Source organism: Perca flavescens, chromosome 16 (assembly GCF_004354835.1).
Source record: "Perca flavescens isolate YP-PL-M2 chromosome 16, PFLA_1.0, whole genome shotgun sequence".
Classification (NCBI taxonomy): Eukaryota; Metazoa; Chordata; class Actinopteri; order Perciformes; family Percidae; genus Perca; species Perca flavescens.
In genome coordinates, this window is record NC_041346.1 from 15,824,169 (window position 1) to 15,850,520 (window position 26,352).

The 26,352-nt window shown below is 38.5% G+C and overlaps 1 protein-coding gene across 3 annotated transcripts in view; it reads right to left on the reverse strand.

The window, feature by feature from the left end:
* The window catches only part of sh2d3ca (SH2 domain containing 3Ca), a 49,674-nt gene extending 42,855 nt beyond the window's left edge, over window positions 1-6,819 (reverse strand). For 2 of the 3 annotated variants that reach the window (XM_028602154.1, XM_028602153.1), the window contains exons 1-4: window positions 6,626-6,819; window positions 5,602-5,868; window positions 5,012-5,510; window positions 1,145-1,184 (exon numbers count right to left, since the gene is read on the reverse strand). In XM_028602154.1, the coding sequence (XP_028457955.1) occupies window positions 1,145-1,184; window positions 5,012-5,510; window positions 5,602-5,868; window positions 6,626-6,644 (825 nt within the window). In that variant the 5' untranslated portion in view covers window positions 6,645-6,819. Of the gene's footprint in view, window positions 1-1,144; window positions 1,185-4,170; window positions 4,240-5,011; window positions 5,511-5,601; window positions 5,869-6,625 lie in introns of those variants that run through there. The other variant, XM_028602156.1, reaches the window with a different exon arrangement.
* Window positions 6,820-26,352: the final 19,533 nt, after the last annotated feature.

Genomic DNA, 26,352 nt, shown 5'->3' on the forward strand with positions numbered 1-26,352 from the left:
GACAGAGATGTTTAGGCCTTCCAAATAAACTGATGATGAAACGAGATTTGTCAGCTCTGGGTGGCTTACTTCTTTGGCTACGCTAATACTAAACACCTCAATGTATTTTATAAATGTTTTCTTTTTCTATTAAATTTTTGTTTACATCAGTTATGTTCATAAACACAGCGACAAAGCAAACCTTCTTTTTCTTAATTTTGAAAAAAAAAGCTGATTTTCCATCTCAAATCCAAACTCTTTAAGGTAAAGAAATAACCGATTGGGCCTTGAATGTATGTTTGAGTCAAACAGAGTGATGTTACAGAAGTGTACTGTTTACATGCTGTTCTGCCTCCAACATTAAACTCTTAACAAGGCTGGCAGTGTGGTGGGATTTAAACATAGTCAATGTGTTGTGGTCAGAGGAAGTTGGATATATTTGTTTTACAAAAGGAATACAGATCAGGGTCATAGGAGAAGGCTTTTAACGGCCATCTGGGATGGATAATCAATAGGAAATCTGATCTCAAGAGCTCAACAGTTTACTATCAGTCTCTTCTCTCTTTTTTTTCCTTCCTTCCTTTCTTTCTTAAGCTTCACTTCCTTGACTATCACTTGTCACTTGTCACTCTCATTTTAAAGTCCAATATCTGTATTAATGTGTGTTTGTGTTATACAGGATGCAGGAATTCCTAACATCCAGCTTCACATGCTCTCTGATCTATAAGATCACAACTCCAGCGTATGGCCCCACCTACTGGCTACAGTACAGACTGCTCGCTGGCTGCACAGTGCTGACATTAGCACAGCTTCCCTCCAAATTCAATTAGCTAAATGGCAGACTGAATTAGGCTAAATGCAGAGTGAGCCTGCTGAAATGAGCAAAACTGTTTAAGACTAAGGGCTAATAATCAGCCACAATTACATCTGAGAGCTCACATTAAAAAATCTAATTTAATATAATGGGAGAGAAGAGAAAACTCAAACTGCATTGCATGTTCAGGCTAAACCTACAACTCATATCTACTGGCATCTCAGGCATTACGTGTGTGTGCATGGGTGTAACTGACAGAAACCTTAAAATATTTCTGTGGGATAATATTCAAGTACATGCACACACACACACACACACACAAGCACACACAGCTTGACAGAGCAGACTTACCTGCACATATTCCGCCCGGCTCCCTGCTGGCTCCATGTAGCTGAAGAAACAGAAGGAGGAAAAAAGACATGAAAGAAAATTCAGAAATGTTATAAGAGAAAATGGCTGTAAACTTCTGTGGAATTGCGCACACGTGTGTATCAACACAAATGTACACACGCCTCCGTGTTTGATCTGGTTTTGTAACAGGTGCAGTGCATGTTACCACAGACAAAAAACATGCCTGTATTCCCATGGCCCACTTCCGCAGCGGCCTCTCCAGTGAGTAAAATGTTGTTGCAGGCCAGCTTCATAGAAAATGGATAGATAACAAACCCCACTGAGCTTCTAAGGTTGCTGAATATGGAGCTGGCCTCTCAAATCCTTAGGGCGCCATAACTCTCACTTTTACACTCACGATACATCCGGATCATGTGTCGAAACCCCCCGCTGAGCTGCAGTCTTGGGAGCCATACTGTGGGTACTTTGTGATTCGGAGTGAGCGCGAGCTAAAGGGGCAATTACACACCCGGGCAAGTTTTTAGATCAATCAGCACAGTTGCACGATGGGTCTCCTAGGGCCCAGAGCAAAGCCGTGTTACACATGACCACAGAGAGGCCAGATCAAAGGGTCCCGTCGTGGCAGCGGGCTGGGGAATGTTAATAGGTCCCACGGCAGAGGAGCTCTAAATTCCCTTCCTAGGCTGCTCCTGTGCTTAGACGAAATAAAAATGGTTGTACAAATGTAAAATATTTACTCCCCATCATTTGCATTGAACACATCCACATTTATCCAGAGACAAATGTGACTGAGCTATAAATACTAAAACATACCATTCATACATAAGGCTTCGAAAACAAACAGCACATCATACTTACAGTATAGAGAGAATATCATCGAGCACTCCAGTAGGCTAGAGCTGAAGTCAATGTCAACTAGTCTTGCATTGCCAGACCTACCTCCACAGTGCTGCGGAGGAGGGTCTGGCTAGTCCATACAGCAGCAAAAAACGTGCTCTGGCTTATTGGCATTTCTTTAAACCAATCATAATCGTCTTGGGCGGCGCTAGTGCCTCTGCAAAAGCGCCTCAGGAAGGAACTTGTTTTGGTGGAACGTGTACATTCAAAGGTTGTTTTAGTCGTGAAACAGAAAACTCAGATTGGACAGATAGTCTAGCTAGCTGTCTGTTTTTACCCTGCAGAGATCTGAGGAGCAGTTAACCATAGTCCTCATAAATTGACCAAAATTGAGTTTAAAATGGCATCACAAAAAAAGCTGGTAGGTGATGGACATCCGGCTGAAAACGAGGGACATCTGGCGGAATTTCCGGCGGGCACCTAACAATCCCGGAAATTAAATGTTGCTGATATAGACTAATATCAAGCAACACTTACTGACATTCATTATGGGATAAACTATTCTAGCAAGTCAAATTTGAATTAATTATAAACGTTTCAGATGCAAAAACTATTCCTCCAAATAATCTTGTGCAAAACCCATTTTAGTTGTTTGATTACTGTAAGGCGATCTTCATTTTATTTCAAAATCATGTTTCTAACAAACAAAAAAAGCTTGGCAAGCAAGTGGCTGGACGCATGAGTCAATTTGTTGCAACGGACTATAAACAGCACAGTAAAGTAAAGGGGCTGCATGAAACACTTTCATACTTTGACTTACTAAAAACTTATTACACATAATACGTCCTAATATTATACTCCTACTCCTATGATATCATACTTGACTTGTATTTACTACTAACACTTCTGTCTACTCTTGTCTTTACAAGGAGCAAAAACATCTGACTCAAGGATGTAAGAACAGAAGTGGTGATATGTTGTACAGATTGTAAAGCCGTCTGAGAGAAACTTTTGATTTTGGGCTATTTAATTCAAATTGACTTCAACTAGGGCTACTATAGAGTATTGTGACAATGAACAATGAATTGTTTTGTTTATAAAATATCCCAGAAGACTGAAAAATGCCCAACACAATGTAACAAGAGTCGAAGGTTGCTTGTTTTATCTGTCAGTCCACCACAATACTATATAGTTAAGTAATGTCACATATGACAGTGGAAAGCGTCAAATCCTCGAGATGCAGAAACCAGCATATTATTTGCCATTTTTTGCTTGAAAACTGACTGAACAATTAATCTGCTGCTGATTAATTTTATGTTGTTCAATAAATTCATTAAACGACTACTTAATTCAACTTTAGTTAAACATAAGTTTACATCGGGGGTAGGCTACCCCTGTTCATCCCATTTTCAAATTAGTGGCAAACAAAGGAGTTATCATGCACAGGTAAGGCAGAATAACAAAATTCATAATTTTGCCAGCTGAGCAGAGACACTATGACAGTAAAAGTGGTTTTCCAGTAAAGCAGCCCAAGTCAGGCAAAGTAAAGAGCTGCACTTTGGATAGAATAAGAATATAGAGGGAAATTGACAGCCAAGCTGAGAGACTTGTGATTTAGGGATGAACAGACGGACAACTCTTTGATGTGCCCACACTGAACTTGCACTACATCACCATACAGCCATATTTCCCACGGTCCCTGGGCTGAACTAATGGGCCGATGCTGCACGCTCGCACTTGCATGCCAGCACAACTGCAGCCACGCAGGCACGCACACTCACAGTCACAGACACACACGCAGTGCAAAATCCCACTGTAACATGATACACGCACTATCATGCATGGGATACTGGAGGCAGCAGCAGAGCAGGGAGACCTTGGCATGTCATGGGAAAGCAACGAGGAGACGCAATCTACCCTGCTGAGAGGAGGAGTTACAGAACATTTTCCCTCAAACTGTTCAATAAAGTTCTGACTTTGTTGATAAATCCACTACAACATTATGAAACGCACACAATGAGCGCACAAAAGCTTATCCATGTCGTCTCCTGTGTGTCAGAACTAATCAATGCAAAATAAGAAAACATCAGACCAACAGCCTGCAGCTTTCCAGCAGCATCTGATCAATAAAAGGAGTCGATATAACCCGCTGCCTTTAAAAAGTGAAGTCATAATTCCTGTTATCTCACCTCACACCCATCGCCTGAGGTAAGTCCTGTCCACAGCTAAGTCAGCACAAAGTGTGTGAACTGCCCAACTTCTCCCGTGGGTCCACGCGCATTTTAAACCAGTTTGCACCCCCTGGCGTATGCACAGAGTGCTCACATGCCATTTTTAAGGCTCCTCAGTGCTGGAATTCACTTAAGTAAAGGTGCCAAAATAACAATGTACAAATACCCCATTAGTAAAAGACCTTCATTCAGTCATTTTCAACAAAAATACCTCTGTAAAATGAATAATCATATATGATTATTAATTAAATATTGATTAAATAAAATTACAGTTAAGAAACCATGTAAAGAATAAAGAGAGGAAATCAATCTTTGGTGAAACTGCCGACAATTTACAGAAACATGGCATCGGGCCCTGACTATACACAGCTTTTTTGTAAGTAGTCACAAACCAAATGGCTTAGAACCACCAGTTTAATCTTTAACAATGTGTTGTATGTAATAAACTGGACACAAGTAAGATAAAATGAAATATTCAAGTAAAATATAAGTACAATAAAACTATATTTAAGTAAAGAACTTAAGTAAATGTAGTTAGTTACTTTCAAGCAGTGATTTTAACACAAGGACCCCCCTGTTCAAGACAGGGCCCCAAGATCAAGCAGGAGCCACCCTTAGGCCTTTATCGTGCCAGTTAATACTGTGCTTTAGTGGTGCATACTCTCTCATTTTTCAATGAACCACCACAAACCAGTTGACCAATCAGTAACCTTTCCTCCTTCAATTGCTTTACTGTCAGAAAAGAAAAAAAGCAAGAAAACTGTTCACATCTAAGAAAAAAAGGAATGAAACCAATCACCAGTAAATGCTGTCAGAGTTCTGGTTTCCTTTGGCCGCTCCTGCTGTCAGCTGTCTGCTCTCTGCCTCCTCCTTAGGTTCAGATACAGGCCTGGACTCCAACCATTCATCCTCATTAATCTGATCATTCCCCCGGCTGGGTGGAGGTGATGAAGTCTCCTCAGGGTTCCAGTCTGCACCTGCCTGGGTGATGTTCTGCTTGTCACAAGTCTCTGGTTGGAGTGCAGCACTTGAGCCACCAGATGGTGACATTGCAGACATGATGTTTTGGGTGTTTGTGACATTAGTTTCACCTATAGGTTCAGGCTGGGTCTTGGGATCAGTGAGAGAGTCTTTTCCGAGCACCGTGTCAGCTTTAGCTCCAGCTTCATCCCCAGCCGCTTTAGATCTGACGCCTGTGAGCCTCGAGGGGCTACAGTCTCGGTCCCGTAAAGGTCTCTGGCTTTGACTTCTGCTGATGCTGCTCTTGTCTTTACTCTTCTTATTGCTGCTGGGGCCTCCTAGAGAAGAAGGTGGATCAGAAATAAACATAACGTTTGTCATGGTGAAAACGGTTGTCCTTTTTTCTTATCATAAGTTCTGCTGCTTTACCTTTATTGCTCTTGTCTCTCCTCTTCATCAGTAGCCGTGGCAGCGTACCCATGTGTGTGTAGCTCTCACTGGAGCGAATGTAGCTGGCAGTGCGAGGACGCATGGCATCCATGTCGTCCATCGTTGTCTCAACAACTGGAGCCAGGATCGCCTTGCCATCTCCAGGTACACATCCTGCTCCAGACTTGGACGGAGAGGTCTTGGAGTCAGATTTTTCAGTGGAGCGGCGAAAGGAGAGGTTGGTGAGGCTACCAAACCACTTGAAACCTTGACAGAGCAACAGTTAGGAAAGAAATGCTCATTATGTGGTAACAAGTATATGATGTTGGTCAGTGTGTTCGCCCCCCACTAGCCAACCCAATTCATCCCCATGCAACCTCTCAATTAGATTTTGTTTTCAGTCAGGAATGAAAGAGAAGCTAAAGAAGCTGTGTTAATTTAAGCTACACACTATCTTTTTTTAATTGATAATGGATCAAAAGACAATGTGAAAGATGTTTTTCAACAGTTTGCGAACTAACAGGGATCTAAAAGTAAAGTATATATATAATATAAATAATGGACCTACATTTTTGTGTGTGTGTGTGTGTGTGTGTGTGTGTTGTGCGCTTGGTTGTCTCTGTGTGTCAGCGCCAATATGCATGTGTTTTGCTATTTTTATAAAACATATACTGTATATAATTAAAATACTATAATGTATATATGAATAAAACATAATACACACTGCAGGTCAAAACAGGTCTTTAAAATAGCCCCTATGTATTATTGTACAAGTCTTACAAAATCATTTCAGCTGCAAGTGGATTTTTGCGTGAAGTCATAATCACCAAAATGTTGCAAAAGTGACATGGCAGTGTCTGATAATCAAAACTAATTAACCTAACTGACATTGTGGTTTACTGTATGTGTAAACAGATGAACAAAGTGCAGCTGCTCTACACACACACACACACACACACACACACACACACACACACACACACACACACACACACACACACACACACACTGGCACAATACTCACTCAGTTTCCTTATGCTCATGTTGTGGCTGCAGTGTGGGAGATCAGCTGCAGGTAGGTGACAGATCAATCATCTGAAAGGAGATGCACTAGTCTACAAGGGAAAAAGGAGAAATAGATAGGGGAGGATAACTTGGTAGGTGAGCAAACCTCGGTATGAACCACAGTTCCTCTCTGTGGGTGAGATACTGCACACAGTTTGTATGTGTGACAGAGACAAAACTGAAAGATGAGCGGCAACGACTAGGGCAGGGCAGAGCGTGACACTTCCTGTGTAAAGCTGAGAGGACCAATGGTAAGAGGAAATGAAAAGATGAGATGACAAGGCTTGAAAGAATAAGATAAGAATATGAATATATGAAAAACGTGAGGGTGTCCTCTGGCCAGAATGAAAAAGTGTTGATAGATATATATAGAGGAGTGTAAAGTGTTTCAAACTGAAGTGCTGACTTTTGTCCCATTGAAAATAAAAAGCTGGCCTCATCCAGAGTTTAATAACTATCACCTTTGATATCACTGATTATCTACTTAAAGCTATGAGTCATTTCATCTTCCCGACACAGTTTATTTACATAGTTAATGTTTGATTAGGATAAAGATTCTCAATCTCTCATAATGCTGCTTCACACTTATGCATTATCAAGACACCTTACCTTTAACAAGAAATTAATGGTTCAATCAAATGTGAAGAGTATTTATGTAGTAATAAGGACATGTTGTTGTTTGTCAGCACATCTCAGATCAATGCAGGACATTCTGCTGTGCACACAGAGTTTCAATTTGATTTCTGTGAGTGTAGGTGAAAGACACACCTTCAGGCAGAACTGATGTGTGCATGTCACTTGCTTTTTGCACAGGATGTAGGTATTGCAATTGCAGCTGTTTGGTGGATCATCTTGGACTTCTAATGTCAGGGTGGTGTATAAGAGCTGGTGTCTAAGTCTAAACTTCAATTATGTCTGATTAAATTAGACTAAAAATGCCTCCAGAAAGCTCAACATAAACCTGTGGCATCTAAGAAGGATCCATCTTTTAAAATCCCGCAAAAAAACCCACTGATGGATAAGTCATTACAAGCCAATGCTGTGCAGCCAAACATTGCTAAAAACCCACAGAACTTTGTTTTGAATTTAGCCGGGGATGCCAAAGGTTTTAAAGATACCAAATATATCAGGCTGAATTTTGGGTCTAAGTGTATATGATTGTGCAAAGTACATCTAGAAAAATCCAATTTGATGGAAAAGTGCAGTTATAAAAAATGTGTGTGTCTTGGGTAAACACTATATTTAAGGAGTTGGAGAAAAAACGGATACAGAATATATGTAATACTGTGTGGAATAAGTTGATTTCTTAGTGCTACTTAAGGGGACGCAAAAAGAAAAAAAACGGCACGTTAAGGAGTGTAACATTTGACGAGAAAGATCTTCATAAGGTTTTTTGGAGAGTGTCCACACCTATTTACAGCATATACAGTCTAGGTTCCTCACCAGCAAAATGACAACATGTACAGTTTGTTTATGTTTCAGTGATAGGTAACCTTGTTGTTTGAATAAATATCATTTTCACGAGTAAAAGCATAATGTTATGACTTTTAAACGGGAAACCAGGGTTAGCATCCTGTATCTTACCAGTAGTCACTGTTGGTTTCCTTTAACCGTGACCACAATCTGTCCATATCTTCATGTTATTTTGACACTTCTCTATATTACAGGACAGTCACAAAAATATCACTTTGCATAAATAAATCCTCTAAAGTCAGGTTAGTTTTTTGGTTTATTTATATATTGATTAATATTTGTTTATCTTTCTTCCCCTTTGTTCAAAGACATAATTTATTTAAAAAAAACAATGCCTTCTAAAAGGAAAGTAACTTATCATTATGTTGGAATCTTTCTGTTGTTTTTTTGTTTCTCCTATTTATTTATTTACTTTAAGCATAATGAAGGAACAAACTCCACAAATGGAAAAGACATTATCTTTTATTTTAAAACATTTTAGTTTGACATGTGCACATGTATCTCTTTAAAAAAAGCATGATACAGTTAACTTTAATGTAGTTTGTTGTTCTAATGTCAGATTAGGGAGATCAATTAAGATTCTGAATAACAGTCACTGTAGTATAGTGTATACTAGTCTATATAGTGATTAGTGTGAGCCGTATGCCTTCATGGGCTTTCACTTCCTGTTCACTTTCTGGTGTGAGAGTTCTGCAAAGACGCCTTGCTTCTTCCTGTCAACACTGTACCACACCAGTGTATATGGAGGTATGAAAGTGTGAAGTGTGAAGCCATATAACAGAGTAAAACACATTATAAAGCAAAATGACACCCCAAAACGTCTGAAACATGCAAACAGCCCCTTTATTACTGTAAAGGCAATATCAGCTGTTTATTGTCAATGTTTATTTTTCTGCAACCTCAAAGAGCAACCAGGGTTTGTTGTTCATTTTCTTACATTTTCCATCTTAAGGCGCCCAGAAGACAATATTTCAGACTTTACTGCTCAGTTGTTTCATCATCAAATCTTTTATTGTGTCAACAGAACTCACTTTTAACTGATTAACCCAGGGACAGAAGGTTCCGCCAATGCACACATGCATTCCCAACCAAAAGGCTTGTGGTCACATAAGTTGTTCACTTCATAGGCTTCCCTTAATGTGACCTGGCTCAGTAAACATATCAGCATTCCAGAAAGAGTCACTGGTTAATTTATACAGAAATCTTATCTTCTGTTACTAATTATGCTGTGCATGGCACCAAAGGTCACTGAAAAAACAGAACTATACAGCCACACTTCCTTCCCTCTACCCCATATGTACTTCATACTGTAGATTACTGTAAATATAAGCATGTTTGATACAGATAATTGCTGATAAATTGCATCATGCATACATATCTCATGTAATCACTTTTGTGTTTAAAAAGCGTATTTTTATGATGCCATATTTTTCTGACCCTCAGAGAAATGCCACATGCTCATTAGGAAATAAGGACCATGAGAACACCTTGTCCTTTTGATGCAGCCTATAGACGCAACTGAGCAACTGCTTGTCACCGCTCTGTAATCCACCAGCATGGAGGTAGATGGAATAAAGGGAGAAATATAATATAGTGTGGTTAACACAAACACACACATGTGAGCACACGCACACCCTGAGGTAATATGCTGGACTTTCATTTTAGACTTTGTGTCCCAACAAGGTTTTCCACAGAAGTAATTTGCTGGAGAGAATGACTGTGTGTGTGTGTGTGTGTGTGTGTGTGTGTGTGTGTGTGTGTGTGTGTGTGTGTGTGTGTGTGTGTGTGTGTTTGCTGCTTTAATTTCACCTTGATGAAAAACAAGCCTTCAATAATTCAGCTCTCTGCCTCCTCATACGATGACAAACATCAGTCACTTTGACTTTGACCCACACTGAGACACGCACGCACAAAACTGAAACCTTATTTACACAAAAATAGAAATGCTGTCAGCCTAGTTTCACTTTATTTTATTTCATTTCCAAAATGATATACCACAAGTAAAAATATCAAGACAATTCTGATCCTTCATCATTTAATCACACATATTAACAACAGTAATTATAGCACCACATATTACGTAATTGTTTCTCCTATTAAGGAAGTGTATGTACACTTGTCTTCAGAAACACAATATTTTTGTAATAACACAAAGGAACTGATAGGTGATACATATCTGATGGATGAAAGGTAACTATTATCCCCCATTTATGGTTCTTTTATGATAACATTGTCAGAAATACTTAATAAATCAATGCTTTTGTATTATTCTAAAAGACATTTTAAAATCCGTACAGTGTAGCCTAGAAACATAAAAACATGTGGCTTTATGATTTTTCCTTCTTATTTCTGCTTCTTTTCTAATAATGTCAGCATTAACTTTTGGTGAAGCGGTGCTAATGTTGTATTCGCCGGAATAATGCACTTTACACTGGAGATTTTATTTTTTATTGCTTTTCACCAATCAAATGTGCTGCAATTCAATACATTTGCAAAACCCCACTCAAGTGTAGCACCTAAACAGCACTTGAATGAATTACTCTGAGCTGTTATCTTTGAATGTAAATTATAAAGTTATTTCTGTATGACATCTAAAATATATTCTGTATCTGCTGTACCTTACTGTGCATTTCAGGACTTGTGTCAAGCTGCAATACACTGACGAAATCATCTCTCTGTTGCTACAAGAACAACTGAATTAATATCTAGTTTTTATTGGAATGTGATTGTGAACTTTAGTCCTGTTGTTAGCTTCCGTGTGGATGATCAAAGACAACTGCTTTCTTTTTGATTTGCTGAGGACACTGAAAGACGTGGTTAGTTGCAGTGGTGGAATACAAGAATGTGAAAAAAATACTTCACTACAGCAAAAGTCCTGCAGTCAAAATCTTACTTAAAAGTGCAGAACGTTACAAGTAAAATAGTTACTGATACATACATGTGTAAGAAGCACTTTAATGTAAATTAACTGAGCTTTAACTTTAAAAACTCTTGGGTTGTCTAATCAATAAAAATAAAAATGGATTATGTCTAATAAACTACAGTAATCATATGATTTGTAGCTGAGGAATGAAGAACTGAAACAAAAACACAACAGAAGAATAAGTCAAAGAATGCAAAGTCACAGCTGCTATCTAACTGAACATATTTTTCATCTCCTTGTGTTGTCCCCAGAGACTGATGGGCCACGGATAGGATGCAGAAAGAGGTAACGTTCATGTTTTTTCCCCTCCTGCTCAGGTCAAATCTCCACAACATTTTATCTTAGTTTATTTTATGCACTCTGTTTATATCTTGTGCAACCTCAGCTCTACTGTCCTTTTCAAGCAGTCTACCTGTCACCTGTTATTGTGTAATGTCCAACAAAAGAGAAATGCTGCAGAAAAAAAATGATAATTGTAAAAATGAAATGACCGTGTGAGAGTAAAAGGTCAAGACGACAGTGTTTCAGATTGTGTTGTCATCAAGTTTTAGCACTTTGTATTGACGTGGCCTCTAGTTGTCATATACAAGGGAGGCTGAATTATTGAAGCCTTGTTTGTCATCAAGGTGAAATTAAAGCAGCACACATTCAACCCGGCACACACGGATACATCCTTTGCTGTACTTGTGAGGACCTTGGCTTGTTACACTCTCAGTATACGTCTTTCTGCTGTTCCCTGAAACCAGAATATTAGAAACATCTCCCCGAATATAATCATTGAATTAACACCTCAATGACCGCATCAATAAAAACAGAACTTTAGAGGTATCCCAAAAGTAGACTTTATGGCAGAACAGTTGTATCACATTTCATTTGGTTGCACAAAGGTCTAATGTGATGTAATTGTGAGTACCTCTCAGATTTAAGATATTATTGACTTTCCTGTACAACTTCTCCAAATTGAGGCTAGTTCCAAATTGAGGCTAGTTTCATCACTAATTAGCTGTTGTCTTCTTAGAGATATATTACAAGTACATTGCACATCTTCAGACACCATCTGCTGCTTCTTTAGAGTAGAAGGAATTGTCTTTACAGATTTGCATCAGAAAAACATCAAATGCTTTATTTTGGAGCACAAAGACCCCCTCAGATTCTCTTCAACAGAGCTACTGCATCAGCTCCAAGTATCACAAATACATCACTAGTGAAGTCTTACAACACATTTATCATGTGATGCACTCTGACTTTGATCAACACTTGAAATCATTTGCACTTATTGTGAATGTCTGTAAAATAAGAGCTCTAAACGGCATGAAATGATCTGTGTGATATAATTTGCTATCACACAACTGACTGTTAGCAGGTTACAGTTAGCAGGTAGCAAACCTTTTATAACTAACAAGTGCCAAAGAATCTATTAAGCTCTGTAAATATTAGAATCTAGTATACGTGTAATTGGATAGTGGATTCACAGTAAATACAGTAAACCATTTAAAATGTGTCATCATGTGTCTTAGACTGTGGGGGGCGCCAAAGACAATTAAATTCACTTAATTCCGTACAGAGAAATCACCTGCCGCCATCGGACCAACAGACCAATCACAGCAAAGAATTGTAATGTGTAACACACAGCCAAACATTTAAAATAATTTATAACTATAGATAACATCATCTTTTATTCCAATCCTCAGAAGAAAGACCACAATTTATAAATCTAATACAAATTGAATGTACTGTATGAATTATAGGATTAAACGTGTCATTAAGCCATTATTTAGGACTGTTCATGAAAAATTATGTCAGTGGTTGTAATGACTACATATTACATAAGTCAATTTATAAGAAATGCTGTAGATCGGATGTACTAATAGTAATCAGCTGTGAAGTGCACATGGGTTAAAATGAACTGTGTGGCTGTGGGTTTGTGGTTTGGGTATCATTCAGAGTTAGCTTAACAGAAGGTGGGTGAGGATCATCAAGTGATTGGCATGCTTCTTTCGAGATAGGGGCACTGGAGCTCTCTCTGAATTTGGAAAAATACAAGAAGACCTGAGAAGACTCCAGTTAACAGGAGCTGTGCCAGCTTTGATTTCTGGCAGCTTGTGTCTCCTTGTAGAGCAAGAAGAGGACAGCCAGGAGTCTGAATTAGTATTCCTTATATCATGGGCACTGGACGTTTTTACTTCACAACCATCAATAAAGACAATTTTGTGAGGCTCTTGATAAAGACACACGTTATTCAATTGGCATTTGTTGACCCATATGACATTGAATCTGACAGATTTAAAATATCTTGATGAAGAATGAAATTAAAAACCGACTGGCTTTCATGATGAGATAATAAAATATTTGCAGACACACTGTCTATTTCTGTTTTGTATGTGTCAAACGAAAAATGATATATACAGTACACATTTATTTTGAATTTCCTATGGGTGTGAGAATTATTCTGAAAACATATCCATCTTTTTACTCATAATTCCCTACTGTAGATCACTATGCTGCCAACTCTGTTGGACTCTTATTTGTTTTGGCATGAACCTTCCAGTCTCTGCATCTAGTGTACCTCTACGCTACCAAGGTTGTGGATGGCCACTATGTTCTATACTGTATTAACTTCAATAACTTTCAAAAAGGCCTGAACACTATCAGTGAGTCTGAGGTGCTGTATCAGTCTTCTGTGTTCCTGCCAATGTAATGTTACAGTAACAACTCATAGCTGATTACATGTCAATATGCATTGTCTATTGCATTATCAGTCTTGCTGCAAAATAAGATTCACTGAAAGTAAGAGAAATTGTTTAATGGAAAATATAACCAGTGTCATTTACTGTAATGTACATTATCAGCAGAGATGGGTTAGAACCATTATAGAGAAGAGGGCAGCTTACTAATAAGGAATACGTGTGTGTGTGTGTGTGTGTGTGTGTGTGTGTGTGTGTGTGTGTGTGTGTGTGTGTGTGTGTGTGTGTGTGTGTGTGTGTGTGTGTGTGTGTGTGTGTGTGTGTGTGTGTGTGTGTGTGTGTGTGTGTGTGTGTGTGTGTGTGTGTGTGTGTGTGTGTGTGTTTGTTTAATAAGTCTAGCAGTCCAGCCAGCTGAAGGTGACTCATCTGCACCTCTCATGATAACTCTCTTCTCTGTTGGTGAGGTGTTGAATTATGAGGTGTAAACAACAATTAATCAATGAAATCTGCAATTGTTTTTAAGGCGGTTCGGCTCTGATCCTTTACCATATGTCAATAACTCCATAAACATTTTTTATTTTTTGTTATTTTTGAGTTTAACAGACAACTGAAAAAAGTATATATACTGTACACAAACACACACACACACACACACACACACACACACACACACACACACACACACACACACACACTGCGGGGCAGACCACCTCAGTAAAATATTTTTTTTAGCTAGAAATAAGAGTTATCAACAGATATTTGGTGTCCGTGTCAAGAAGACTTTCCAAAGTTTGGTTTAACAGATAAAATGATGGGGATAACATAAAATGTTTGCCAATAACCTCCTGGACCACAGAATGAACCTCTCCCCAAAATATCTGAATGTGATCACACGCCCAGAACAGGTGAATAAATGTACCCTTGTGTGTTTTACATTCATAACAAAGATAGATTTGAACTATGGGGAAACATTTTCTGGAGGCGAACAGGTGTAAAATAAGTTATGTGGAAAAACTTAAAATTCTGTTCATGTATAGAAATCGAAGTACATTTTGGGAAGATTCCATTATAAATCTTGGTCCAATCTGCAGAGCTAAATGTGACCTCCAGATCATGTTCCCACAGCGGCTTCAGTGAGTCATAGGCTGAAGAGTCAGAGTACAGCAGTAAAGAATGAATCTTTGATATCAGCCCCTTAAGAGATTTGGCCAAGACCATAGCACTTTCCAACTCTGGTAGCTCTAAGCATATAACTCCATAAACATTTTGATCTTTTTCTATTACTTTTTTTCTATTACTATTTTTGCCTGTATACTTGTGCATTGTCAGTGATAAAGGTGTATTGGTATTGGTTTGGATAACAGGATATCATGAATTCTATGGATTTGTTTACTCTGTTATATATAGAATGCGTCTATATGTCCTCTTATCAAAATGTATAGTATACTAAAGCATTACAGTCCTCACAGTAACATTATCACAAGTTAATTCGATAACCAGTGATGAAGAAATGCTTAATTAAAGCAAAGGTCAATCTCTTAATGTTAACAAAGCAATCAACATTTTTTAATCTGAATGGTTTGAATGGAATTGTATTAATTACCTAACTGCCTGGTTGTCATGGTTGACTCATTTTAATATTAAACACTCAATTCTCATTTTATCTTGGAAAAGGCAAACTCAATAAAATTGTTTTTGCTGTATTTACTGCAACAACAGTGGGCGTAGCTGCAGGCCAAACACGGTTACATACATGCACTAACCCTGCCCTGGGTCATTTTGCTTCTAATTTTGTCCCCTGAGGAAGATCACCGGAGCAGTTGGGGATTAAAAACTTAATGGCACTTCAGCGGGAGTTGTTGAAGGATGGAATGAGTTCTTATTTTAACTTCCCTGTCTGAGGTTCTTGGCATTGCAAGGATTAAGTCCACTTGCATTTTGCAAATGTTTAGGCTACTGCCAATGCTCTGCTTTGAAATTTGGGGTGCCATGAGAGGCCAAGTGGTTATCAAACTTACTTAACACAAGCTCATAATTATAAAACCATTTTCTGTGAGGTTTACACAATGGCAACGTCACTGCTTTGGTACAGTCTACTGTGTATTCTACACATGTACTGTCAGTTTTCAACCACTAGAGGACTGCAAATAACTGAGATTGCAATATGATGCAAATTGGCGTGCTTGATTTGAATTTAAGCCACTTACAGTAAATTATATTGTAATTCTATGCATTTGCAGCAGTATGCATGTATGACTGCAGGCAAAGAAGGAACTGCATTGAATTGTGCAGTAGTGTGAAATGAAGAAGTTATACCGAATGGAATGAGATTCATGAGATAAATTACTAGCACTGCAGAGCATTCAAAATAGCAATGTTGTTCACGCCATAGTAGTACCGTAAGTTGTCAGTACTTGAACATTTTGCAAATAAATTGGAGTATTGTAAATCACTGCATATAACAAGCAACAAGAGTGGTAAGGGTCACCATAGGTTTTAGCAATTGGATAGTTTATAAGTGCAGATTGGTGTTCTGTGAGGAGTAAACCTCAGGAGGGCTGGTTGAGTAAGATGATAATTCTCAGACAGACACTATTGAGCTTCAAAGGGATCTTAGAGATTACTGAGATTGGTCTCCCAGAGGAAATGTTTTAGAAACATATGGTTCCCTGGCTGAGCAGAACCAGAGGCAGGTCCTGTTCTTGCCCTTGTCCGATGACGCTCTCACATATTGAGTGAGAAAAGATTATCGAATCAGTACAAAAACATTCAAGGAGAAAAGAATAATCTGGATCAAATTCTGGGCATCAAGTCATACTGACATGTTCTGTGCTTCAGTGTAGCTTAAATCCCCCACTTAATCAGCTGAGGCAAAGGACACAAACATATATGTGCTGTATTCTTACTCAGCATAGAGTCTAAGGACAGGGGCAATCAGCACCATGGACAGCAGTCCAGAAAAGTATGCAGGAAACACTAAAAATTGAGTAAAATAAAAAAGCTAAAATTACAGGTCTTTTATTAAATTAAATGCTATTATTACTTCTAGAATGTGAGGCATTTCCTGTTGAAAGAAGAGTGGCGAGTCAAGCCAATGAGTGAGCTATTAGTATGGAGAAAAAGCACAAAAATATGAGATTAATTCATTAGTTAAACACACAAGTGCAGGATGACATCACCACTGAAGATGTACTGCTTTCCATGGGATCATGGGATCTTTGACACTAAACTGTGAATATAGACCACACTAAAAATTTGGTGTTTTCATTGGATCATAACTGAAAATGTTTACTCCTGACATTACTGATGTCAACAAAACGTTAATGTCATTTGAAAGCATTAAAGGTGCAGTAAGTGATTCTGCACAAAGATTGTTGATATTTGAACTCAACTGCCAATCAAATACAAGCCTCCCCCCCCCCCCAGCACATTCAAATGCTGCCTGCCCCCCTCCCGCTCCTACCGTCAACTGTCGCTGCCTGTTGCTGATTGGCTGGAATAGTGTTTTGTGGCTTGTGCACTCCTTTCTGTTTGTTTTCCATAATACAGAGCCAGGGCTGTGTATTAATAGAGAGCTAGGTGACCGTGAGGAGATATTCACTGAATTTTACGAAAAGTTTGTTGGATTAACAACACTTACTATACCTTTTTAAATGTTGTCTGGCGTGTTGGTCAGACAGTATAGATTTGATGATAATTTGTGTTTTGTGGTGGGTCTCTACACTTATCATCACTAAACCATAACTATAGTTTCAGTAAAACTTATTCATAGGGGCAGGGATAATCTACAGATAGAGTGTGACCGAGTGCAGTGCCACTTCTAAGTCAGAACATTCTTTGTTGTCATGTTTGAAATCACATCACAGATGGTTTAAGCACCGAAAACAAATCACCTCTAGTATTAATACTTTATTTCTGATTTAATGAATTTACGTTTTTAGGGACAGAAATTGGAAACACTATGCACAATCGAACTGTAACCAGACTTGACTACAAAGACTTGATGCTTTCACCCCAGCAGTGTGCGAGCCACTCTTTGCTATTTAAGCTCACCAAGAGCACTTGGCGAGGCTAAAAGAAGCTGATAGATACATATTTCATAACATTCCAGGGAAGTAATCCCTTTTTAAATATTTCATTACTCCTCATCCACTGCTTCTGATTGTTCACTTACCACCATATGACATTGAAAGGAAAGGAAAGGAAATATTTACAACATATTGCACTCAAAGCAACTCCACAGATCCCGGATGGGCATTACAAATCAAATGACTTTGGATACTAAATGTTTAGCAATATACATGAAAAAGCTCATTGTGGGTATACAATTAAAATGTTCCTTTCTTCCACTCCCTCTAACTTTCACACACACACACACACACACACACACACACACACACACACACACACCGGTGTCAGCTTAATCATAATCTTTTCTTATTCTCTCAGCATCCACTCAGCATGCACGTAATTTGACTGTCAGACTGAACTGAATGAAGGAATTACTGTGAGGAAATAAAAAGAGGTGTGGTAAGGGCGACAGAGATAAGAAGAGTGTCTGTGTGTGTGAAATAGAGACAGCAGAACACAAAGAGAGAACGGACTAGAGAGGGAAATAGAAATACAAGGAGAGGAAGACAGCAGATGGTGTCAGGGATCACTGTGAGTGTAATGCCTGCCAAATTAAAACACAGCTTGATGATATTCCTCAATTTATCTCATTCCACTGGGTTATTGTCTACATACATCACTATACAGAGAATGGCATCTATCTATCTATCTATCTATCTATCTATCTATCTATCTATCTATCTATCTATCTATCTGCTGCTCTCTGGTTCCCCACCGTATGCAGCTGGTGCCTATTTATTTTGCCATTGCCCCTCAGACAGCCTGAGTCCACTGCTGCTCCTTCTAAAATCAGTTATTGCAATAGATTACAGTAATAAGCAGCTCTTACTGTAATCAATCAGCTTAATTAACCTTTCAGAATGTCAACCTGTATATCTATCAATTAACTAACTAACAACTAATTAACTGTTTGATTAACATTTTGTCACATAGCATACACTGTAATCCCACCAACAGTTCAACTTGTCAGTGGCTGATTACTCATATTATGCTTTTCCCCTTTCCTTTATTGTGTTATATATTGTGGTATATATCTTTTGTGTGAATGTTATAGGTTTACAAAGTGAAAAAGCCCAAAGTCCACCCCAAAGGGACTTACAATCTCCAACAGAAAACACTGTTCACAAACTGCTCCAAACAGCTCTATTGTAGTCCAGCCTTTACTTCAGAGACAAACGTTCGTCACTTTGTAACACATGTTATAATGCTCGCCTAGCTGCTAGCGTGGCACGCCCCCAAACTTTGCTTCTGACTGGCTAGCAGTGCTTACCGAGCTACTGCGCATGTGCGACTCCCAACAAAGATGGAACAGAAGTGTGATGCCTCACTCTGTAGCTAAAACAGAGAGCTCAACACACAAGGTGAAAAGAGGAGCTGCAGCAATGTGCAGTACAACAAAAACATGGTGTTTTTTGAAAATTAAACTGTGTAAACCTATTCTGATATAACCTCTAAATACAATTATGAACCTGAAAATGAGTATAATATGAGCACTTTAAGTGTTTGCTCTGTTTTTAAATTAATGAACTATGTCAATAGCTCACAATGCTTTTGCATAAATCTGTATTACTGTTCTCCTATCTGCATATTGGATGATGTGAGCAGATAATTATCAAACAATAAAGACTCTCACTAACTATGAATAAATTAAATCCTTGAAAATCATCAAACATAAAGCAAATGCATTTGAGACAACTAATCCTTTCCCACCTTTTTAAAGCTTTTTAAAAAATCTATTTTTTGTCTCTAACATATTCTATTTAGGTAATATTGTCTATCTTATATCCTGCACTGTGACCCAGTTTCTGCGAGCATATCATAAATGTTTCATCTACTCTAATCTAGAGCTACTCCATTGTATTATTATGTTGTTGATGCGCTTCACTTTATTGCATTTATACTTTGAATTCTGCTTTTCTCTTCGTCTATCCATCAGTCCCTGTCTCCTGGAATCAAATCAGGACGCTCCCTGTCCTTTGATCTCTGCTCTCTGTTACACACACACACACACACACACACACACACACACACACACACACACACACACACACACACACACACACACACACACACACACACACTCAACTGCACATACAAAATCCCATTGTTTAACCTTGGGTGTCCTTCTCCACAGCTGACTGAGATTGTGAGACAAAAAGAGAGAGATTGAGGGAGTTGGGGGAGGTGCAAAGGTCATCAATTATTTATGGCCAAAATCTAATAAGAGGCAGGAGTTTAGATGGGCAGCGAGCATATTGACAGATAGACAGAGTCCCTATTTGTTGCAACGTTACTAAATCATTCAAAACAAAGCTGAAATATGAAAATCTGAATACAATTTCCCATGTTTGTGTTCTTTGGAATCTAAATCCATTGGATCAGCTGAATTGCTGCAATAACATTACATAATGCATTACTCTGTTTGTACATGTATGTATGTGTGTGTGTGTGGTTTTGGGGGGGGGTACATGCATTTGAAGAAGCATTTGCACTGAACGGTGAACTAGTGTTTAAAAAGCACTGATCTATCAATCATTCTCCCTCCTTGTTCCTGTATGTATGTCACATTTGCAATTCCAAAATCTACTGATTTGGAGTGAAATGGGATTTACTCCAGTTGAAGCTTGTGTATTGTCCTGCTATAGAAAAGTACAGCTTGATGATGTTGTGTTCTTTGGTATATTTTGTGTATATAATATGTAAACACACATTCACAAACACACACACGCACACAGCACTGAATTCCACAACACAGGGGAACAAATACACACAGATAATTTCTAAATATTCTACTGTCCATATTTGCATATTTATTTGATATGTGGGTTGAATAGAGCAGCCTTCTAGTTTATTTGAACAGGGACAGATGCTTAGACATAGACATTTGCGCAACAAATCTCCAATGCACAGCATCACAGCATTTATATCTATTGCAAGTGAATGTGCTGGCAGCTCAAGTGGCGTTCGTACAAAGCCAACTAAATTAATCCTTTTTCTCTGAAGCACCAATAAATAGAGATGGAGATTTTTGTTCAAACCACGATCAATTTGTGAGCATACAATAAACTCCAGATCTCAGGAAAAGTTACCAGCAAGACAGGTTTATCCAGGTATATTTTTCCTCTGTATCCATCTTATTCATTATTTACAGTAAAGACAAGTACTAACTACCTTTTGAAAGAAGTACATACAGACACTTAATGTCCCCACAGTGTGCAAGTGGATTTTCTTTCTTAGGCTCTGGTTCCACCACTCAGATTCTGGTTGAGTCTTTCGCCAATGCAAGGTGCAGAGGCTCCAGTAATGAGATTCATTTAATCTTTTTACTACACTTGGCATTTTGGTGATTTATAAATTCACTCTAAAGCACTTTGAAAGGACAGAAGTATTGCAGTTGTTATGAAATCTTCAATGACCTTTAGAGTTATAGAAATGGCAGCAGGACATGGGAGAGAAAGAAGCTGACAGGGCTGTTTGGCTGCTCTGTTCCTCACAGAGGCTCAGAGGCACAGGGCCTGGACAGTGTCTGAGTCAGACAATCTCAACTGAAAGAGTTTGGGAATTTCAGGCTCTTTTAGTGTACATGAATGTACTCACATCATGAGCAAGAGGTCCTTACAAAAGCCCTTCACTTACAGTAAATGGCTATTTTTCTACTTACACATATAATGTAAGGAGTTTGTTTTTCTCATTTGAATGGATTTAGGTTTTAGTCCTCGAGCTGATCAATCTTTCCATAGAAGCTCATTCCCGCTGTGAAAACACAGCCAGCAACAACAACAGCCTTTCCTCAGTGGTATGCCTTTTCTTTTTATCTCTTCACAATGTAATGCTCCAACAAATGTTTAAAATAACTATACTGTCAGGGGGGTGAATGCTATGAATAAAGCTGTCTATGAAGCTGGCACAAATCAGAAACAGTTCTTTTGAAAGGTGGTCTCAGTAAGTGTACGGGATGAAAATACAGAAAGATGTGGTAAAATAAGGTGCAAGATCAAAGATGTGTGTGTGTGTGTGTGTGTGTGTGTGTGTGTGTGTGTGTGTGTGTGTGTGTGTGTGTGTGTTTTCATAGATACTTTAGAACTAGAACTTAAGAACTTATAGATAAATAGTATGACTTTTTATCCATATATATTACATGTTATTCCATGAATGATACTTAAATATGACTGTAATCTTCAGATGTATCACCAACTAACCAGGCTGTAGCTGCAGTAAAACTGTTGACATTGAACCTGATTTATGAGTGGCAGAAAAAAAAAACAGGGGATTATCCCATGACCATGTGTGTTTTGTGTGTGTGTGTGTGTGTGTGTGTGTGTGTGTGTGTGTGTGTGTGTGTGTGTGAACAGGATTTGCTGATGGTGGCTATACGTGACAGTGTTTGATCCCACTGTAATATGGAGGATCAGCAAAATGCATACATGACACGTTCGATCATGCAAAGTCACACTCTAACACACTCACCCTTTCACACACACCATGGACCACAGATGTGTATTGCATGTTTAGTGCTCAGTATTTTTGAGCTAACACCTTTACTCAAATAAATATGGAAAAATGTACCCGTATTACATTTAAATGTATTGAATTCTGTTTAAAAACTTACATGAAAAGCCAACAAATCATTAATATAATGTTCCATAATGAATGCTAGCTTGATGCTGTGTCCAGCACCAGCAGTGTAGGGCAAAGACTCCCTCATTTTTTGGGGGCCAACCCAGCCAAAGGGTTAGGATTACATTTAGCTTTAGGGTTCTTTTGGTCACAACAGAGATAACAGAAGGGAACTCTGGCTGAACAGAGCAACACCTGGGCCTCTTTGGTGTGACTTTAGGGCAAACATGAAGCGTGGAAGTGTCCTATTAGGACACAGACATATTCTAGTGAAACAAAGCTTTGAAAAAAAAGCAGACATTGATGAACAGAAACAGAAAAAGAGAGACAGTGAGACTTATAAATCCATAACCTCTAACCTTGGTGCTGCCATTTTTTTTATAATTTGCTAGAAAAAGGTAGCCTATTTTCCCACATCAGCTCTCATGTCAGATCCACCCTGACAAGAACAGAGAGCATCTGCAACACTGGTTGCGTGACTGTTTGCTCTAATGATGCCCCAGCTGCCTGCCTGCTAGACTGTGTGTGTACTCCTGACAAGTGACGTGATGCATTACTTGATCTCAATGTTCATATGATATCTGTCTGAAATCTGTATTTGTTTGCAAACTCGCTGCAGCATGAATGAATGCAGCCTGAATTTCGACCAATTTGCACACATTAAATCAATCACAATGACGTACAATTGACAACACATCCTCAGAACCAAACGACACACTAGGTCAATTGCCAATGAATCCTAAAACGACATATATGACCAGACCACCTATTTAACGTTCTAAACGTTTTAAACACGTGACTGTGATGAAATTTTTAAAGATTTATTTTTTTATTTTTAGGGCTTTTCCCTTTTTTTGATAGTAACGTCTATAGACAGGAAAGGACTGCAAAGGACTCAGCCTACATGGGGTGCACGCTCTTACCTCACGATGGCATTTTTAAACAGTTAGTTAACGTTGTGAAACGGCCCTAGTTAAGTTTAGGCAACAAAAATGATTAGTTAGGGTTAGGAAAAGATCAGAGATTGGCTTAACACAAGTCATGGATGTAACTACGTCAGTTTTGTAACTAGGGGACAGACTTAGGTCCTTAACAAAGTTGGTTAATTTTAAAAAGTGACCGTTGACTATAGGACATGATCGTCGGTCTCCTGGGTGAAAGTCCTGTGTTTGTTTTACCCATCCACCACCCCAACCTTCTTTTCTCCTTATGTGGAGTTTGGAGCTCTTATATTTCATCACCTTACTTCTTCGTTTTGCTCCCGCGATAATTACTATGGCAACTTGAGGTCGCCGCTTAACAACAAATGTAAATATGTGTCGATATAAGCTGCTCGCTTGAGCAACCCATACAGCCGTTTTCTGGGTGAGGACAGTCTGGCAATGGAGTAATCAACACATTATTGCTATGTGTTAGCAAGCAGCCAACATCTGGCTAGCTATATTGAATGAAGAAACCCTAACATTAGCAACTTCTATTTATATGGATTTTTAAACACATCAACTGCTTTGTAATCTTTTACTTTTCTAAGCATTTTTAATCCATCATTTTCATATGTGGCAAAATGCTCCCTGTATGTTTCATTATCTGACACATGCACACAAACAAACAAACAGCTTCATAACTGATACATCTGGACTCCAATATGATGAATCCTGCCATCATCCTCTGCTACCAGCTCACAGGATACAAGGAGGCAGTGAGGCCCTCAGGTGTTTGGTTTCATATACAGTAGAAGAGCATGTTGATCCTTCACTTTTCTTTGTTTCTCCTTCCACATTCATCTCCCTTAACCACCATCCTCTTTTCTCTCCACTTCTCGCTTTCCTTTCCTGAGGCCATGATGCTCCCACAACACACAATCTTATTTACACATGCATGTTATTTTTTCTTATATTCCCCTCCCGGTCTCCCTTCCCTCCACCTGTGTTTTTCTTTCCTATAGCTGTAATTTTTCTCTTCAAATTCAGTTACACTTCGCGCTCTTACCTCACAATAAGAAACACAATGCTACGGCACATGGCCCATGGCCCATGGAGTAAAGAAGTAATATCCTTAAGGGTTAGCTACTACAAGACTCTAACTGGATGGTGCATGTAAACAAAATCACAATATTATTAAGTAAGGCTCTCCAGCATAAATCCTTTTTATGCACAAGACAGATCAAATAAAGCAAAATCAAATTCAAAGATCGAAATATTAGAATGCTGCAGGACTGTATATTCCTTGAGGCAAATTTAGATCTGATTCATTACAGTAAAACACTAACTAAATGTACATTATGTGAATGTTTTACTGCTAATTATGATTAAAATCAAATCAAGATTGGTTGTTCAACAGCCATCAACATATCTAAGAGAAATTCCCTAAAATAGATGAAAACAAATACATCAATCCCAGCGTGCAAAATCTTGCTTTATTTGGTTGGAGTGTCAATTCTGCTTTCCATGCAAAGTGTCTATATGTCAAGACTGTATTCCACAGCTTTGCCGCAGTGTAAAGAAAAGAGGAAGGTTATTCTGTATCATTATTCTTACTTACACTTATGTCTCTATGTATCACATTTTTCATATCTTCCGAACTCATTCTTGCACTCCTGGTGAGAATTAGCATGTGTTATCTCACAAATCAAACACCCTGCATTCTCTAACACTGAGTAATTTTGCCACTCTATTCCTCCTAACTTGCCTCTTCATATCAATTATTGTTTATTGCACTGCAACAGTCTTACAAAATTACTCAATGATTGATAGGTTGGCTTCACACAATACAATGGATGGCCTCAAAATTTAGCTTGAGACCTGGAAATAAATATTATTAGTGTTTGAGGCTATAGAACAGATCAATTTGGCATCTTTTGGCTAGAGTTTTTCAGGATTCCTGTTATTTTTTTCTTCCCTCTAACCCTCTCTTGAACCTTGTGACGGTGTCTTTACAGTGAGAGACGAGCTTGGTTTCCAAAACTGGTTTGCACAGTCAACAGAAAAAAAGGTGAAATGATGGCCTTTGACTGTAAAAGTTGAATATTGCACGGACATAACAGCTACTGTCACTGGGGGCTAATGAGCAGGCACAGACAAGTTCTTGGCTGTCTTTGTTCTCTGCCTTCACACTCCATCAGTGCTCCACTTTACAATGTCAAAAACAACCAAACATAATTTTAAGCTATATGCTGAGTGACAAATAATATTCATGTTACTGTTGACACCTATCAGAAAAAAAAAGATACTTTTTGTATAGTCTACGTTGTTTTCGTTACCTACCCAAACTGGGCGGACCGACATTACCAGAAGAAAAAATGTGGAGTTGAATAGACCTTTTCCACAGCAGACATTTGATTAGTCAAACAAAGGTTGAATTAGTTTATTATAACATAAATTATTGTTGCATGACATTACAATAACTGCATGCAGCCTTCTTTAATGGTGTCAGTTCCACCTAGGCTTTTCTTGCTCTGACAAGTCAAACTCTCTGCTGTAATCAAGAAAAAGGGGAAAATGATAATGCTTATCAAGCAAATAGATCAGTCAAATGCAACCATGAAGAACTCTATGCTTGTCTCAGGTTCAGTGTTACAGTAATACAGCAGGAGTATTCATTTTAGTCAGCTTAACTTGCACATCTACCCATGTATTATTACTGTTTGATAAAATAGTAATCAATGTATGCATAAGTGCAATTGGAAAAAAAGTGGAATTTAAAATCAGAGTATTGCTGAATCAAAATAGCACCTTTTTAATAAATGTGTCATTCAGAAGTAATTATTCCAGCAGGATATTCCTGAACCAAGGTGTACAGTGTTTAGCAGCTCAGAAATAGGATCTATGAAGCAATCTATGGTAAAAGTAATGAGCGAAA